The sequence below is a fragment of the Cavia porcellus genome, unplaced genomic scaffold (assembly GCF_034190915.1).
Source record: "Cavia porcellus strain 051 isolate PalLab524CR breed Dunkin Hartley unplaced genomic scaffold, mCavPor4.1 scaffold_3, whole genome shotgun sequence".
In the NCBI taxonomy this organism is placed as follows: Eukaryota; Metazoa; Chordata; class Mammalia; order Rodentia; family Caviidae; genus Cavia; species Cavia porcellus.
In genome coordinates this window covers 46,957,936-46,973,792 of record NW_026947486.1, presented here as the reverse complement: position 1 = coordinate 46,973,792, position 15,857 = coordinate 46,957,936, and the positions used below count along the sequence as shown (strand labels likewise).

Sequence of the window (15,857 nt, the reverse complement as noted above, 5' to 3'; positions counted from 1 at the left end):
GATTCACTTAACAGTAACACAAAATGTATTGTATTTTACCATAGAAAGAGTACTGGGTTGGAAGTTTAGAGATGTAACATTTTATCCTGGCTATGCCAATGTCTTTTTGATGGCACTATGAACTTTTCAATTCCTTCATGTCTAAGATAAAGATACTTTCTAAATCCAAGATTCTACATCTTGATGTGTAGAGGTAGAGATATGTATGTATATATTTCATTATTTTGGTTTTTAAACAACCCTATTTCGCTATTTCTAGGAATGTAGTACACTTTAATGAAGCTTTTGTGGTTTAGACTGGTGTTTTATACCCTGTTATAGAAGCAAGAAGTATTTCATTAGTCACATAATTAATAAACAATTCTATATTCATGTTTTAATAATCAAAATTCTATATCAATATTTCCTTTTTAAGCTTCATTTATAGTGCTACTTGATCACAAACTGATCATCTTTAGAGTATGAGCTAAAAGTATGCACTCCTATACTTAGATATTCATCATTTTTATTTACAGTGATTCATCAAGTGACTATTCTGATTGGACAGCAGATGCTGGAATAAATTTGCAACCTCCAAAAAGACAAACCAGACAGGCAACACGGAAAATATGCAGCAGCTCTGAGGAAGAGAACTTGAAGTCACCAGAAGAAAGGCAAAAAAAACCTAAGCAGACTAGAAAAAAGGTTTGCAAATGCATAGGTTGTTTTGGTTTTGGCTTTGTTTTTTTGTTTGCTTCTATTTGCCATTAATATTTGAGTATTTGACAGTAACCTTTGACCTCTCTTTGAAAAGCGCATTACACTTGAGAAACCAAGTAAATCAAAGTAGTTTAAATGGATTTCAGTTACAAAGAATATTTGAAATATTTGTCTCAAGTAGAATCTAGAATGTTTTTATCATTATAGTTATTAAATTTAAGCATAATGAAAATTATGTATTAAAATGTAGCAAAACTATAAAATAAAAGTCACAATAAAGCAGAAATTTTATTCTTGTCCTGTTACTCATTATAAATTTCTAACATTTTTGTTTTCAGAATGGAAGAATATAACACATTGTGTGGGGCTCTTTTGTAATTCTTCTTTGCTTTTACTTCATATCATTAGTGGTCTGTGTTTCACACTGTAATTTCATTTAACTGACAAAAAGAATCATTGTAATTCTTTAATTTAAAATTTATCGTCTATACATTCTGTATCCTGTTATTTGGCATAATTATGTTCTTAATGTCACTATTTAACAAATTTATTATGTTAGTAATATATGAGTTCATTAGTAGTCTAGAGATTTTAAAGAGTAAAAGTTGTGGTTTTTAAATGGCATTACAGTGGCATGTTAAAATTAGGATTTTTAGGTGATGTCTTATGTCAGGTTATTATCTGTTGGCCAGTGTGGAGCAACTTGATTTTTTTTATTGGTAGAAAAAGTAGGTATAATTGCTAAAGTGTTTAAAATTTTAGACCTTAGGTTTTCATATAACCTGACATTTTTAACATTCTTGATCTGCTATTTTTAATACTTTTACTCATATTTATATGAGGGAATATATATGCACATATGTAATATAAAATATATAAATAATATATATTATATTTTTATATTTTTATTTTAGAAAGGAGGACTGGTTTCTATGGCAGGTGAACCCAATGAAGAATGGTTTGCCCCTCAGTGGATCTTGGATACCATACCACGTCGTTCTCCATTTGTCCCCCAGATGGGAGATGAGGTAATTGTTACATTTCAAACTTTTTTCTCTTATAACCCTAAGAGCTTTTTTGAATCACTTTCAGTCTTTGGACATTTGAGTTGTTAATTCTGTAACTACAATTCTGTACTATAATAACAGTATGATGCATATACTGTCTGAGCTGTGTTCTCTTATATATGTCTTAAGAATGGTGATTGCATTAATCTTTCTATAATTTTAGGGCCCTGCATAGTGCCTTCAATATAATAGGTGCTCAGTGAACATTGTGAAGATTAAATAGCTTGTTAAGGTGTTAAAATAGTTGACTTGATTCTTTTTAATCTTACTTACCACTTAGGACCTTAGAGTGGCATTTTGAATCCTGATTCAATTCCTAATATTGTTTTAAAAATTACTCAACCTGATAGAAAATTTATAAAATGTATCTTTGCACATCCAGGTTTTGTTCTTGTTGTTGTTATTGTTTTGGTACATGTGATCGAACTGAGGACCTCACACTTGCCAGGCAGGCACTTGTGCCATTGAGATAACTCCTGAACTAAACTGTAACCCTTTTAATGAGGAAGAAAATGTCATTTTGCAAAAAATATTTTTCCTATTGAGTTTGTGATGAATAAATATGTCCATATTTATAATTTGTCAAAATTAATTAAAATCCTACCAAATGCAAAACCTTTTATTTTTTATTGAAATTATTATAACATTGGAACACTTTCTAGTTGGTCTGTGTCGTCTCATAGGGTTACTGGTTCTTAATTTTTCATGGGTCAAATGTTTGCTCATAGTTTTTAATTTAGACTAATAGTAGAAATATAATAGTGTCATTACAGTTAAAAATAGCAAAATATTGCAAACAGGTTCTTAAATTTTGGGACCAAGAAATATTACACAAAAGTTTTGTGTAAGTACCTATTTTTTTTATCTTATGCCGGTGTTAGCTAGTGTGAATAATCTACTATGTGCTGTTTTTTTAGGATATTAATATAGTTTTTATGTGTGTCTTATACATAGACTTTTGAGCAAATTTATAGTTATGTCAATAAATATGCTCTGATTAATGCTTTATTATTCTCTCAGTACATGTGATTGAATAAAGGCTTTTTTACTGAGCTACATTCCTATCTATTTTTAATAAAACAATTAATTAGCTGATTGCTTGACTGGATTGGCTTGGATTGATTTTTGAGATGGAGTTTCACTGACTTTCCCAGGCTGGGTCAAACTTATTGATAGTCATGTCTTACCCTCCCATTTTTCAAAGATTACAGAAGTGCCTCCACCAATCCTGGCATCTTCTTTTTACAACCATTTTTCTCCCTTCATACCTGGAAGCAATTGCTTTACTTCTGTGTTACTAAATTTAGGGTTATTTTGGTCCACAGTTTCAGAGGTTTCAGTCCATGGTCAACTGGCCACAAGACAGAAACATCATGACAGAGGGGCTTGGCATAGGAAAGCCACTCAATTCGTAGCAGCCAAGAAGCTGAGAAAGATGGGAAAAGCCCAAAAGGAAATGTACCCCACTCAAAGCCATGATAGTGACATACTTCCTCTAACTCCTATCTCCTTATAGCACATTCAAGTATGAATTCATCAAAATTCATTGATTAGGTTAGTGCTCCATAATGTGATCATCTTCTAAGAACCTTACCTTGAAATGCATGAACCTTATTGGAGGCATTTTTATCCATTCCATAATAAACATGTCAACTAAGGAATGTTATTATAGAACCCATAAGAGAATAAATGTACTTTTTATGTAATTAATTACTACCCAATTTTTTTCTTTTTTATTGGTGCATATTAGCAAGAGAAAGTGTTGATAGTTCTTTTGGGTAATTGTGTGTAACATACTTGGATCATTTTGTTTTTGTTCCAGTTTTTGTTCTTTTTTTTTTTTTTTTTTTTTTGGTGCTGGAGATTAAACTCATGACCTCATACTTGCTAGCAGGTGCTTATGCCACTGAGCTAAATCCCCAGCCCCACTTGGATCGTTTTGAATCCTTTTATCCCTTCTTCCTTTAAATCTCACTTCATTGATTCCCTCCCCTATGTCTAGAAGTCTATATAATAGTTTCTTGCCATCTCTTCCATATCTCATTTTATCTGTCTGCCTGTCTGTCCATCTGTTTACCTACCTACCTACCTACCTACTTGGTTTCTCATAACAAAAAAAAGATGCAACACTTTACTTGTCAAGTCAGGTTTGTTTCTCTTAAGCCACCCATAAGCCCTAGTTCATATTCTTGCAAATTGCATGTCATTTTTCTTACTTTTTTCATGTGATATATATATATATATATATATGTCTTTTATTTGTTCATCTTTTAATGAGTATCTAAGTTTTATAAACACCTTAGCTCTGTGGTGTGTGCTCCTATAAAACATGGCTATGCGTGTATTACTATGGTATCCTATCTTAAATTCTTTGAGGAATATACCCAGGATTGATATACCTGAATTAAGTCATATTTCTGTATTTAGTTATTTGAGCAATCTCTATATTAATTTCTATAGTGGTTATGTTAGTTTGTATTCCTACCAACAGTATTGGTAGGTTTCTTTCTGCTCCTGGTTTTTTGTCAGAATTCTTTAATTATTTCTATTTTTAAAAGACTAAAAGCAAAACAAAAAAGCGGAACAATACAGATTGAAGTAAAAAATGCAAATAAAACAGGACTTTAAGACAAAACAACAGGAAATCAAAGGTTTCCATAATGTCTCTTGTTTTTTTCAAAATAGTTGTCCATACCTTCACATACAATAAGCTAATACAAATTAAAATAGTTTAAAGGCAATCAAAATAAAAGAATGAGAGAGTTACAAACAAAAGGAAATAATTAATGGCTACCATAATGTAGCCATTCAAAATAGTTGCCCATACCTTCACATACAATAAGTTAATACAAATTGAAATAGTTTAAAGGCAATTAAAATAAAAGAATGAGAGCACTACAAGTCTTCAAAACCAAACAAAAGGAAATCAGTAATGGCTACCATGTCTCTTATTTTCTTCAAAATAGCTGTCCATACCTTCACAAGTAAATTCTTTAGAAGTTCTAGACATAGATAAGTCTATACATGTACATCTATCTTTTCTATATTAGAGGTAAAAACAAAGCAAAACACAACAAACTATAAGAAAAATAAGAAACAAAAGCAAAATACGTAACCATAACAAAGAACCCCAAACAGTAACAATGTAGGCTTTCAAAACAAGGTGGTAGGAACATAACTAAATTTTTTGTTTTGGATAGTTATCTTCAAATGTCTTACTTGAATTACCAAATATAGTCATGCAATATTGGTCTAATCCTATGGATGTAAACTGTTTTGTTCCGAGAACTAATAGAATAGCTAGTACAATCATTTTAGTAATCTTAAATGTATATATACAAATTTGTATCTTTTTTCTTCTCTCTGCCTTTTCTCGTTTTCCCTTTCTGAGTTACTTTTTCCTCTTTGAGCAGTTTTTCACTCTTTCACCATATTTGTTGAAGTTTTTTTTTGTCTCATTTATTCGTTCAGTTTCTTACACTAGGGAGACAATACAGTATTAACAAATGTGAGTTTGATATATTTCACTTATACTTCACTTGTGAATTATTTCACTTATGAATCTATTTACCTATAAAAGCCTCAATGTGCTGCTTATTTACAGCTGAGTAGTATTCCATTATATTAAAACACCACATCTTTTTTATCCATTCCTCAGTTAATGGGCTTTTGGGTTGTCTTCGAGATTTAGCTATTACAAGTTGTGTTGCTACAAACATGGGTAAACATGTATCACCATGGTATGATGTTTTCAGTTCTTCTGGGAATATGCCCATAAGTGGAATAGCTGGGTCAAATGGGACCTAGAATCCCAACTTTTTGAAGAATTTCCACAATTATTTCCACATTGGTTGCACCAGGCTACACGCTTACCAACAGTGCAAGAGAGTTCCTTTTCCCACAGTCTTTCTAGCATTTGTTATTGGTGGTTTTCATGATCTTGGCTATTCTTTCCGAGATGAGATGGAATCTCAGTGAGGTCTTTAATTTGCATTTCTCTAATGACCAATAATGTTGAACAATTTTTCATGTATTTATTTGCCATTTGTATTTCTTCATCTGAGAAGTGTATATTCATCTCAGATGCCCATTTTTGCATTGGTCTTTGAATTTCAGGGGCCTGACTTTTTAAAGATTCTTTGTATGTTCTAGATAGATGTACTTTGTCTGAGACACAGTTGACTAAGATTGTTTTACCAATTAGTGAGTTTTCTTTTTCATGGTGTTAGAGATTTCTTTTGACATGCAAAAACGTTTTAGTAAGACAAGATCGCAGTTGGTAGTTCTGGGAAGTATTTCCCGTGCAGTTTGATTTTTATCCATGATTTCTTTGCCAACCCCTATATCTTCAACATTTCTACCTACTTTTATCTTCCAGCATATTTAGTGTTCTGTTTTAATATTTAGATGTTTTATCCATTTTGACTTTAGTTTATTGCATGATGATAGCATGGATCTAGTTTTAGTTTTCGGCATTTGGAAAGCCAGGTATTTTAGCACCATTTAAATTAAAGAGGCTATCTTTATTTCAGTGAATGTGTTTGGCCCTTTTTTCAAAAATAAGGTGGCTGAGTGTGTTTATAATTTTGATTGTGTCTTCTAATGTATTCCATATCTTCAGGTCTGTTTTTATCCCAGTACTATGCTGATTTTATCACAGTAGCTCTGTAGTATAACTTTAGGTCAGGGATTGTGATGCCTCCTGACTTGCCTTTGTTGCCCAGAATTGGCTTTGCTCTTCTAGGTCTCTTCTGGTTCCAGATGAATTTTAGGAATGAATTCTCTAGGTCTGTGAGGTATGCTAATGGTATTTTGATTAGAATTACATTAAATCTGTATAACAATTCTGGGGAAATGGCAATTTCCACAATATTTGTTCTTTCCCCATGAATAGGGAATGTCTTTCCTTTTTTTGAAATCCTTTTCAACTTCCTTTTTCAGAGCAATGTAATTTTCACTCTATAGATTTTTTTTTAAATTTCCTTTGCTAGATTATTTCCTAAGAATTTCATTTTTTTGGTATTGTGAAGGGTGTGGTTTCTCTTATTTTTCTCTCAATGAGTTTGTTGCTTAGGTACAGGAATACTATTGATTTTTAAGTGTTGACTTTGTATCCAAGTGCGTTGCTGAATTTGGTCATTACTTCTAGAAATCTTTCAATGGAGTTTTAGAAGTCTTTTGTGTAAAGTATCATGTCATCTGCAAATAATGATACGTTAACTTCTTCTTTTACTATCTTTATTCCTTTTATTTCTCTATCTTGTTTGATTGCTCTGGATGATATTTCCATCACTATATTGAATAGGAAAGGTGATAGTGGACAGCCTTACCTTGTTCCTGATTTTAGAGTGAGAGCTTTCAATAAAGATGCTGGCTATTGTTTTGTCATAAATGGCTTTTACTAGATTGAAGATTAGATAATCAGATTTGCTGTAGGGTTCTTATGAAGGAGTGTCAGACTTTATTAAAAGCTGATTTTCTGCATCTATTGAAATGGTCATGTGATTCTCATTTTTGGCTCTGTTGATATGATGTATTACACTTATTGATTTGCTTCTGTTGAACTATACCTGCATTTCTGGGATGAATCTCACTTGGTTGTGATGTGTAATCTTCTTGATGACTTGCTGTATTGTATTTGCCAGTATTTCACTGAGGATTTTCCCATCTGTGTTCATTAGGGAATATTGGCCTGTAGTTCACTTTTTTTGGTTGAGTGTTTCTCTGGTTTTGGTATTAGGATAATACTTGCTTCCAGGAATGAGTTAGAAAGAATTGCTTCCCTTTCGTTTTCACTGAAGAATTTGAAAAGTGTTGGCATTAAATCTTCCTTGAATTTCTTATGGAATTAATTGTGAATCCATCAGGACCTGGGCTTTTCTTTGTTTCTAAGGTTCTAATTACATTTTCAGTTTCATTAACTGAAATGGGGTTATTCAGCAATTTTATATCTTTTTGATTCAGCTTTTCTAATTCATGTTTCTAGAAATCTGCCCATTTCTTCTGTGTTATCAAACCTATGAGAGTAAAGGTTTTTGAAGTAGGTATTGATGATCTGTATTCCCACAGGGTCTGTAGTGATTTTATGTAGGGTTGTGTCCCAGTCTCCCAATCGAGTATAAGGCGGAGGTTAAATAAAAAGAGACAAATTGTATGATTTTTAGGGCTCCAGGAGGGTCAAAACCCTTTAATTAAGCTCGAGACTTCGAGGGTAAAGACAAAGGATTCTCTGGATCAGTCCACGTATATTAGGACCAAGGACAAAGGGCAGAGAAACTGAGGAAAGTGCAGGCAATGAACAGGACTTTAAGAGTCACTTTAAGGACATCTCCAAATAATGAATCAAGTCATTTCAGTAGCACTGTCTTATCATGAAGATATGGTAAAAGTGAGACTGTAAGAGTAATCTTCACAACTGCAGTCTCTACCTTGTTACTTGGGGTTGGAGCCAGAGTGTCTGCAGCTGTGGCCTTATCTTGCCCTTTGAGGTATCTCTGGCCTCACAGGCCACTACAGGTCTCAGCCAGGACCAGTGATTCATAGAGGTTCACTTACTATGAATCAGCTCCCGTTGCCAGCAAGGGGTCTAGGTCTAGGACAGACTCACAGATAAACATAGAAAGCCAATTAGTAAAATTTAAATCCTGCTCAGAGCTGCTTCATAGTGGTCTCCAACAATTTCTCTCGTTTCATTCCTTAATGCATGAATTTCAGTTTTTTCCTTCCTTTTTAAAATAAGGTTGGCTAGCGGCTTATAAATTTTGTTTATTCTTTCAAAGAACCAACTCTGAGTCATTGATTGAATTGTTTTCTTAGTCTCTATTGCATTGAGTTCTTCTCTACTCTATAATTTCCTCCCTTCTTTTGGCTTTGGGCCTGACTTGCGCTTCCTTTTTTAGATGTTTGAGGTATATACCATCAGGTTGTTTATTTATGTTTGTTCTGTTTTCTTGATGTGGGAATTCACTGCAGTAAATTTTCCTCTGAGGACTGCTTTCGTTGCATTCTACAGTTTCAGGTTAGTTGTGTTTGTATTTTTGTTTACTTGTAGATATTGTTTAATTCTGTGACCCTTTGATTGTTGAGGGATTGTGTATTATTTAGTTTCCTTGTGTTTATAGAGTCAGTCTCTTATGTATTAATTTCCAATTTTATAGCACTATGATAAGATAATATGCATGGCATAATTTCATTTCTTTTACATTTACTTAAGCTTGTTTTGTGGGTTAGTATATGGTCTATTTTTGGAAATGTGACATCTGAAGCTGAGAAGAATGTGTATTCTGTTGTTGGGTAGAACATTGTACAGATCTATTAAGTCCATTTGTTCACAAGTTTGATTCAGTTCTGCTATTTCTTTGCTGATTTTCTGCCTAGTTGAACTGTATCTTTGTGTTAATGGATATGTTAAGGTCTCCTATGATAATTTTATTATTATTTATTTGATCTTTCATTTCTGTTAATGTTTGTTTTATATAGGTGGGTGCTCCCATATTTGGTTCATATATATTTAATGTTGCTATCTCTTCCTCTTGAAGTTTTCCCCTAACCAGTATATAGTGATCCTCTTTTTCTCTTCTGATCACTCTTGGTTTGAAGTTCACATTGTCTGCAAACAGAATAGCTACCCCTGCATTTTTGGGGGATTTCTTATTGCATCAAGTATTGTTTTCCATCCTCAGACTTTCAGTCTGTGAATTTTCTTTTGGATTATATTGGTTTCTTGTATACAGCATATGGTTAGATGTTTCTTTTTCTTTTTTTTTTTTTGTCATTTTCCTTTTTATTGGTACCTGGGATCAAACCCACGACTGCCTGCTTGCAACGCAGGCGCTTATGCTGCTTAGCTAAATCCCCAGCCCCAGTTAGATATTTCTTGATTCATTCTGCCAGTCTGTTTCTTTTAATTGATGAATTGAAGCCATTTACATTAATGGTTATGTGTGGTATATATTGGTTTACCTTTGTCATTTTGGTTCTTTACTTTTCTCATATGTTTTATTTGTGCTGCTTGATAGTTTTTTTCTGTTTGTATTCTTGATGTCTTAGTTATTTTTATATTTATCTAGGATATCTTTCAGTATTCTTTGCAGCATCGGGTTAGTGGTCATGAAATTCTTCAGCTGTTCTTTATCATGGAAGTATCTTTTTTCTGCATTAATTTTTAAGGACAGTTTTGTGGGGTACATCAATCTGGGTTGGAAGTCGTTTTCCTAAACAATTTCAAACAGTTCCATTCATGCTTTCTTGATTTCACTGTTTGTGTTGAGAAGTCTGCTGTGCTTCTGATGGGTTTTCCTTTATAGGTGATTTGTTTGTTTTCTTTAATAGCTTTTAATCTTCTCATGTTGAATTTCTGGGATGTTGATTATTATATGTCTGGGTGCACACTGATTTTCATCATGGACAACTGGATTTTGATATGCTTGACTTATCTGTATATCAATTTCCTTTACCCTGTTTGGAAAATTTTCAGCTATTATTTCTCTAAATAGGTTTTTGATATCATTTGTGTTGTCTCCTTTTTATTTACAACAGTTAATCTTGTATTATCCTTCATGATCTTGTAGTTGCTGAATTGTTATTTCCTGATTCCTTGTTATATTTTTTAAAAAAATCTTTCCTGTTCCCTATGTGCAATCTTGTGTTTGATGTCTGAAAGTCTATCTTCACTTTCACTGAGGTGGTTTTGCCAACTTTTGATGGAATTTTTGATTTGTATCTCTTTGAATCTGTTTCATCGATCATAATTGTTTCTTATATTGCTCATTCAAAGTTTTAGTGGTTTTGCCGTGTTCCTCCATTTTTTTAATCCTGTGTTTTTCAGGTGTGTTCAGCATTCATTTCATATTTATCATTTCTTCTCTTATCTAGTAGATTATTTCTAATCTGAGTTCTTTTATAGCTTCATGGAGTTGTTTCTTTACTGCAGTTGCTATCATTTCCGAAGTTTCAAGTGTATGGCTTGCATTTCTTTCTATGTCCATGTCTCCTAGGTTTGTTTGGGATGGGCTGGAGATTTGAGATGGCATTTTGCTCTGTCGTTTTGTCATTTTTCTGTGTTCTCCTGGGGCAGCTGAATGCAAAGTCTCAGTTGTTTCTTCTAGTGAGTATGGCTGGCTGTACTGCAAGGAATTTCTCCAGTTGAGTGGGTGATGTTATGCAGTCCTTACAGGGTCCCTATTGTCATTCAAAGACTCCCCAAATGGGGGGTGATATGCTGCATAGACCTTCAACACATCCCTCATGGCTCACCAAAGCTCCTCAGCTGCTTGAGGTCACTGGGCTGGCCCCTACCAGGTTCTGAGTGGCATACTAAGTCTGAATGGTATGTGGAGTACACTGGGCAGGCCTTCAGCTCTAGCCATGTGGTGCATGAAAAGTCCCCAGCTTCTTGAGGTCACTGGTAGGGGCCCAACCAGGTTCTGAATAAGGTCCCTAGGCTGCACAGCTACGTAGAGTTCACTGTGGAAGGCCTTCAGTTCATGTTGCTCAGCTATCTGGAGGTCACTGGGCAGGGCCCAACCAGGACCCAAGGGATGACCCAAAAATTCCGGACTGTTTGGGGAGCCTGGGGGGCCCTACCAGGTTCAGAGCAAAGTCCTGAGGCTGCACAGCCAGGTTGTGGAAGCCTTCAGGTCACACTGTTTTTGTATTTTTGATGACAACCATTTTGAACGGAGTAAGAATATCAAAGTAGTTTTTATTTATTTTTCAGTCATGGCTAAAGACTTGAGTTTTTTATAATACCTATTTTGAAAAATGTTTATTCAGTTCATTTTTCACTTTTTGATGAGCTTTGTTGTCATTGTTGTTGTTTTGTTTTAGTGGTTAACTTTTTGAGTTCCATATATATTGTAGATGTTAGTCCTCTATCAGAAACATAACCCCTATAGATTTTCTCCCATGCAGTGAGTTATCTCTTCAGTTTGTTGTCTCCTTTGCTGTGCAGAAGCCTTTTAATTCCTTGTGATCACATTTGTCAATTCTTGATCTTATTGCCTGTGCTACTGGTGTCCTATTTAATAAGTTTTTCCCTGGGTCTGTTGTTGACAATTTATATGTAGGCATTTGATTCATTTTTATTTCAGTTTTACACAAGGTGAAAGATAAAGATGTAATTTCAATCTTTTGTATTTGGATTTTAAATTTTCCCAGCACCATTTTGTTAAAGAGCCTATGTTTTCTCTAGTATAGTTTTTGGTTCCTTTGTCAAAAATCTGTCAGTTGTAGGTTCATGTGTTTGTTTCTGTTTTCTGCATCATTCCATTTTTGTACATATCTTTGTTTCTGCCCATCCCATGTTGTCTTTATTAGTATGACTTTGTAGTAGGACTTGAAATCCGATATTTCGATGCTTCCAGACTTGTTCTTTTTGCTCAGGATTACTTTTGGTATTCTGGATCTTGTCTGATTTCAGATAAATTTAGGGTTTTTTTCCCTATTTGTCTGAAATATGATTTTGGTTTTTAAGACAGGTTATAATCAGTATTTATCTACATCATGGTTGGTAATATGGCCATTTTTACGTATTAGTTCTTTTGGTCAATGAATAAGGAAGTGTTTCTAATGTCTTTAATTTATTTCTTCAGTGTTCTGAAGAAAGAATGTGTTCTGGTATTTTCATTGTAGATGTACCATGTCATTGTAGTTAGGTTAATTCCTAGTTTCTTAAATTTTCTTAAGGTGCTGTGAATTTTTTTTTCTCCCAGTTTTTTTACTCAGTATATTGAGTATTGGTGCATAGGAATGGTATTATTTTAGATGTGTTCGTTTTAACCTGTATAGTCGATTTTTAAAATTGCAGCACTATATTTTAATGCATCAAAGCATGAATTCCTTGTTTGTTTTTCACCTAGAATACCCTTCCCTACAGATGTTTGCTTCCCAAAATGATAATACTTCAAGGTCTAATTCTATTGCCTGTCACTTCTAATGCTATCTCTTATTCTCCATTTGACTTTTTTCCCAATAAGATGCTCACTTTATTTTCTTACCTAATATATAATGTTCTATCTAGCTTTATAATTATATACTTATGTAAGTGTTCTTATCCTTGAAAGAAAGGGTTTTTTATGCCTTAATGCAGCACCCAGTGTCTTAGATTTAGCTGTTTAGTATCTGTTGAGTACATGAATATATAATAAAGGATGTATTATGACATGTTTCTTACTGATTTTTTAGTTACTATAGTCATTTTATTTACTAATATTTAAGGATTTTTCTATGTAGATTTTTAGCTGTTAGATATTTCAATTTAGACCATTTTTATTGGTAGTAAATTTTTAAATCTCAGAATATTTTTGATGTTCCTACTTACTTGTTTCTATTACCACTTTAAGCTCTTGAGCAAAAGTAATCTCCCTTAAGGAATGCAGAATATGGTAGCAAATGCTGTCTTAGAGTGTTGCAGAGATGTACCAAGTAGTTGAATTTATTTTCTGTCTGTATTTTGCCGTCTGTGGCATAAATTGTTTTTCTGCATCATCAATTCTTACAACAAAGCACTTCAGTTATCTTGAAAGTAACTCTAGTAACCTGTAATTTGTACTGTTTATATAAAATGTGTAGACTGAGTTTTAAATGTCAGTACTTAGAATATTAATTACATTTTGTAGTATAGCAATTTTTCTTTTTGAGACCGAGCCTTGCTATCTAGTTCAGACTAGCCTTGAACTCACTGTGTAACCCAGGCTGGCCTCAAACTCACAATTCCCCTGCTGGAGCCTTCTGTGTGCTACAATTGCAGGACTGGGCCACCATCCCCAGCCATGCGCTATAACACGTTGAAGTTTAATTGTTTGTTAAATTTTGTGTACATCTGTCATGAATCTTTTTCTTCAAATTTGTGATGCTACTTGGGAGAAAAGTACTGTGCATGCAGTGTTTATATGATATGGTTCTTAGCACAGGACTGCAAAGATGTGAGCATCATTTGGTAGAAAAAAGTACCTTTATTGCACAGAGTATTTTTAAAATTGTAATTATTTGTTTTCTGCAAATTGAGGATATTTATAGAAATATATTGGGATGTATAGAATTAAGTAAGGACATAAGTGTTTAAATACCTCATGTTTTCTGTTTTAGCTTATTTATTTTAGGCAAGGACATGAAGCTTATGTGCGGGCTGTAAGAAAGTCTAAAATATACAGTGTTAATTTACAAAAACAGCCATGGAACAAAATGGATCTCAGGGTAGGTTTACAAAATTCATGAGCTATGCAATTGTTGCAGCTTTGAGATTATTTTACTCATAAGATTGTTATTTTCATGCATATTTGTTATGTATCCAAAATAAAATTTTGTACATTTGTTGAAGTTTCTCTATTAAGTTACATATTGTATATTCTCTGGCATTTGTATGTTCTCTTGCCTTTATTATTTGACTAATTTCCCTAAGCTTTAGATCCTAGATCTTCTAGTTTGTACCATTATATTACTATAGTGAAGCAAGAGTTCCCTAGTGTGTAAATTGGTAGAATCTGGAAACTAAGCAAAATGATAGAGTATATGGATTAAAAGCCCTCTCAAGGTTCTGTCAGCTTTGGGACATATTAAATATTTTAAATCACAAGAAGCTTACAAACTTGTACTTTTGGGATATCTGATGTAGTATCCACATAACTGCATGACACCGAATAACACATGTATGTCAACTTTACATTCAAGGATTTTCTACCAATAAGTAATTATCTCTCCATTTATTCATACCTAAATATGTACTTGCATACAGATATAGATATACATATACCTTCTTAAGTTTAATATGTTTAATTTTCTGATTCAGAGTACAAGAGACTAGAGCAATTTCACCTAAAATTTCTATGCAAATGAAGGATTATTGTGTGATGATGTTTAGCAGAAAAGATATAAGAAAGAAATACATATTTATTTAATTAAATTTTTAAAAAATGTTTGTAGAAAAAATTTATTAATTTTGTAAAGTCCTAAAATACTTTATCAAAGGAATTTAATAAAATTAGGTATCTCCTATTAGATAGGGATAATGACCATCTGTTCTTCATTAGGTAAAAATCAAGTTCTTTTTCAGAATCAAGGTACAGAATAAAGTCTACAGTTCATTATTTTTATTCCTATCTCTGTTTCTAGGAAATTGTAGGAGGTACAATATTCTGGGTCTATAAGCATCTAATTGTGACTAATCATCAGTTAATATACAAGGTTTTTGTAACATGATATTGGAGACATTCCAAAATAATACATACATATCATATATGATATGATAGGCCATATCATATGTATTTGTATGGTTACATACTGTATTTCTCCCAGGGGAATAGTTTTAACTACACAGATATACATAATATACAATTTCTTTCTTTTTTAAGAATATATGAAGAATATATGACCTAGATATACCCCAGGCCTATAGAATTAGATTTTCTAAGAATATGTTTAGGTATATTAGCACCGAAAAAGTTTTCCAGTATATTCTCCTACTTAACCTTGGTTTTGAACCCAGTCCCCCAAAATAACCTACTAATAAGTGGGGTTTTAACCTATGTCTAATTATGTGTAACATATAGTGTATTATCTAGCATTTGCTAAATACTCTGGTAATTCCTAAATTTTTCAAGTAATGTAATACATGAACATTAGGTAGTTATTTATATTGCAAGTAATAGTTTATTGATATTTTTATGAACAGGAGCAAGAGTTTGTTAAAATTGTGGGAATTAAATATGAGGTTGGACCACCTACACTATGTTGCTTGAAGCTTGCATTTCTGGATCCCATTTCAGGCAAAATGACTGGAGAGTCTTTTTCCATTAAGTAAGTAACTATTTTTGGTTCTGTGTGTGTGTTTCAATAACCATTGTATATTCTGCAAAGTAAAAGACTCAGAGGAAAAGAGAAGACACAATAGCAGAGCTACAGGGTGTAGAGTTAGTTTTTGTTTCCCCATTTAATAGCTATACGCATACTATATGGATGGGTGTTTGCTGGATTGATCCATGAACAAGTTACTCACTCTGCTCATATAAAATGAAAATGGAAATATGTGAATATTTCCTCAGGATTGTTCCAAAAAATTAAGATACATATTTAAAAGTTAATAGCAATATGCTT

General features: G+C 33.1%; 1 protein-coding gene across 3 annotated transcripts in view; it reads left to right on the top strand.

Moving 5' to 3' along the window:
• Brwd3 (bromodomain and WD repeat domain containing 3) overlaps positions 1 to 15,857 on the top strand; it is a 182,893-nt gene that overhangs the window by 145,509 nt on the left and 21,527 nt on the right. For all 3 annotated transcript variants that reach the window (XM_063246134.1, XM_063246133.1, XM_063246135.1), the window contains exons 23-26: positions 516 to 684; positions 1,614 to 1,727; positions 13,854 to 13,961; positions 15,436 to 15,560. In XM_063246134.1, coding sequence (XP_063102204.1) covers positions 516 to 684; positions 1,614 to 1,727; positions 13,854 to 13,961; positions 15,436 to 15,560 — 516 coding nt within the window. The remainder of the gene's footprint in view (positions 1 to 515; positions 685 to 1,613; positions 1,728 to 13,853; positions 13,962 to 15,435; positions 15,561 to 15,857) is intronic.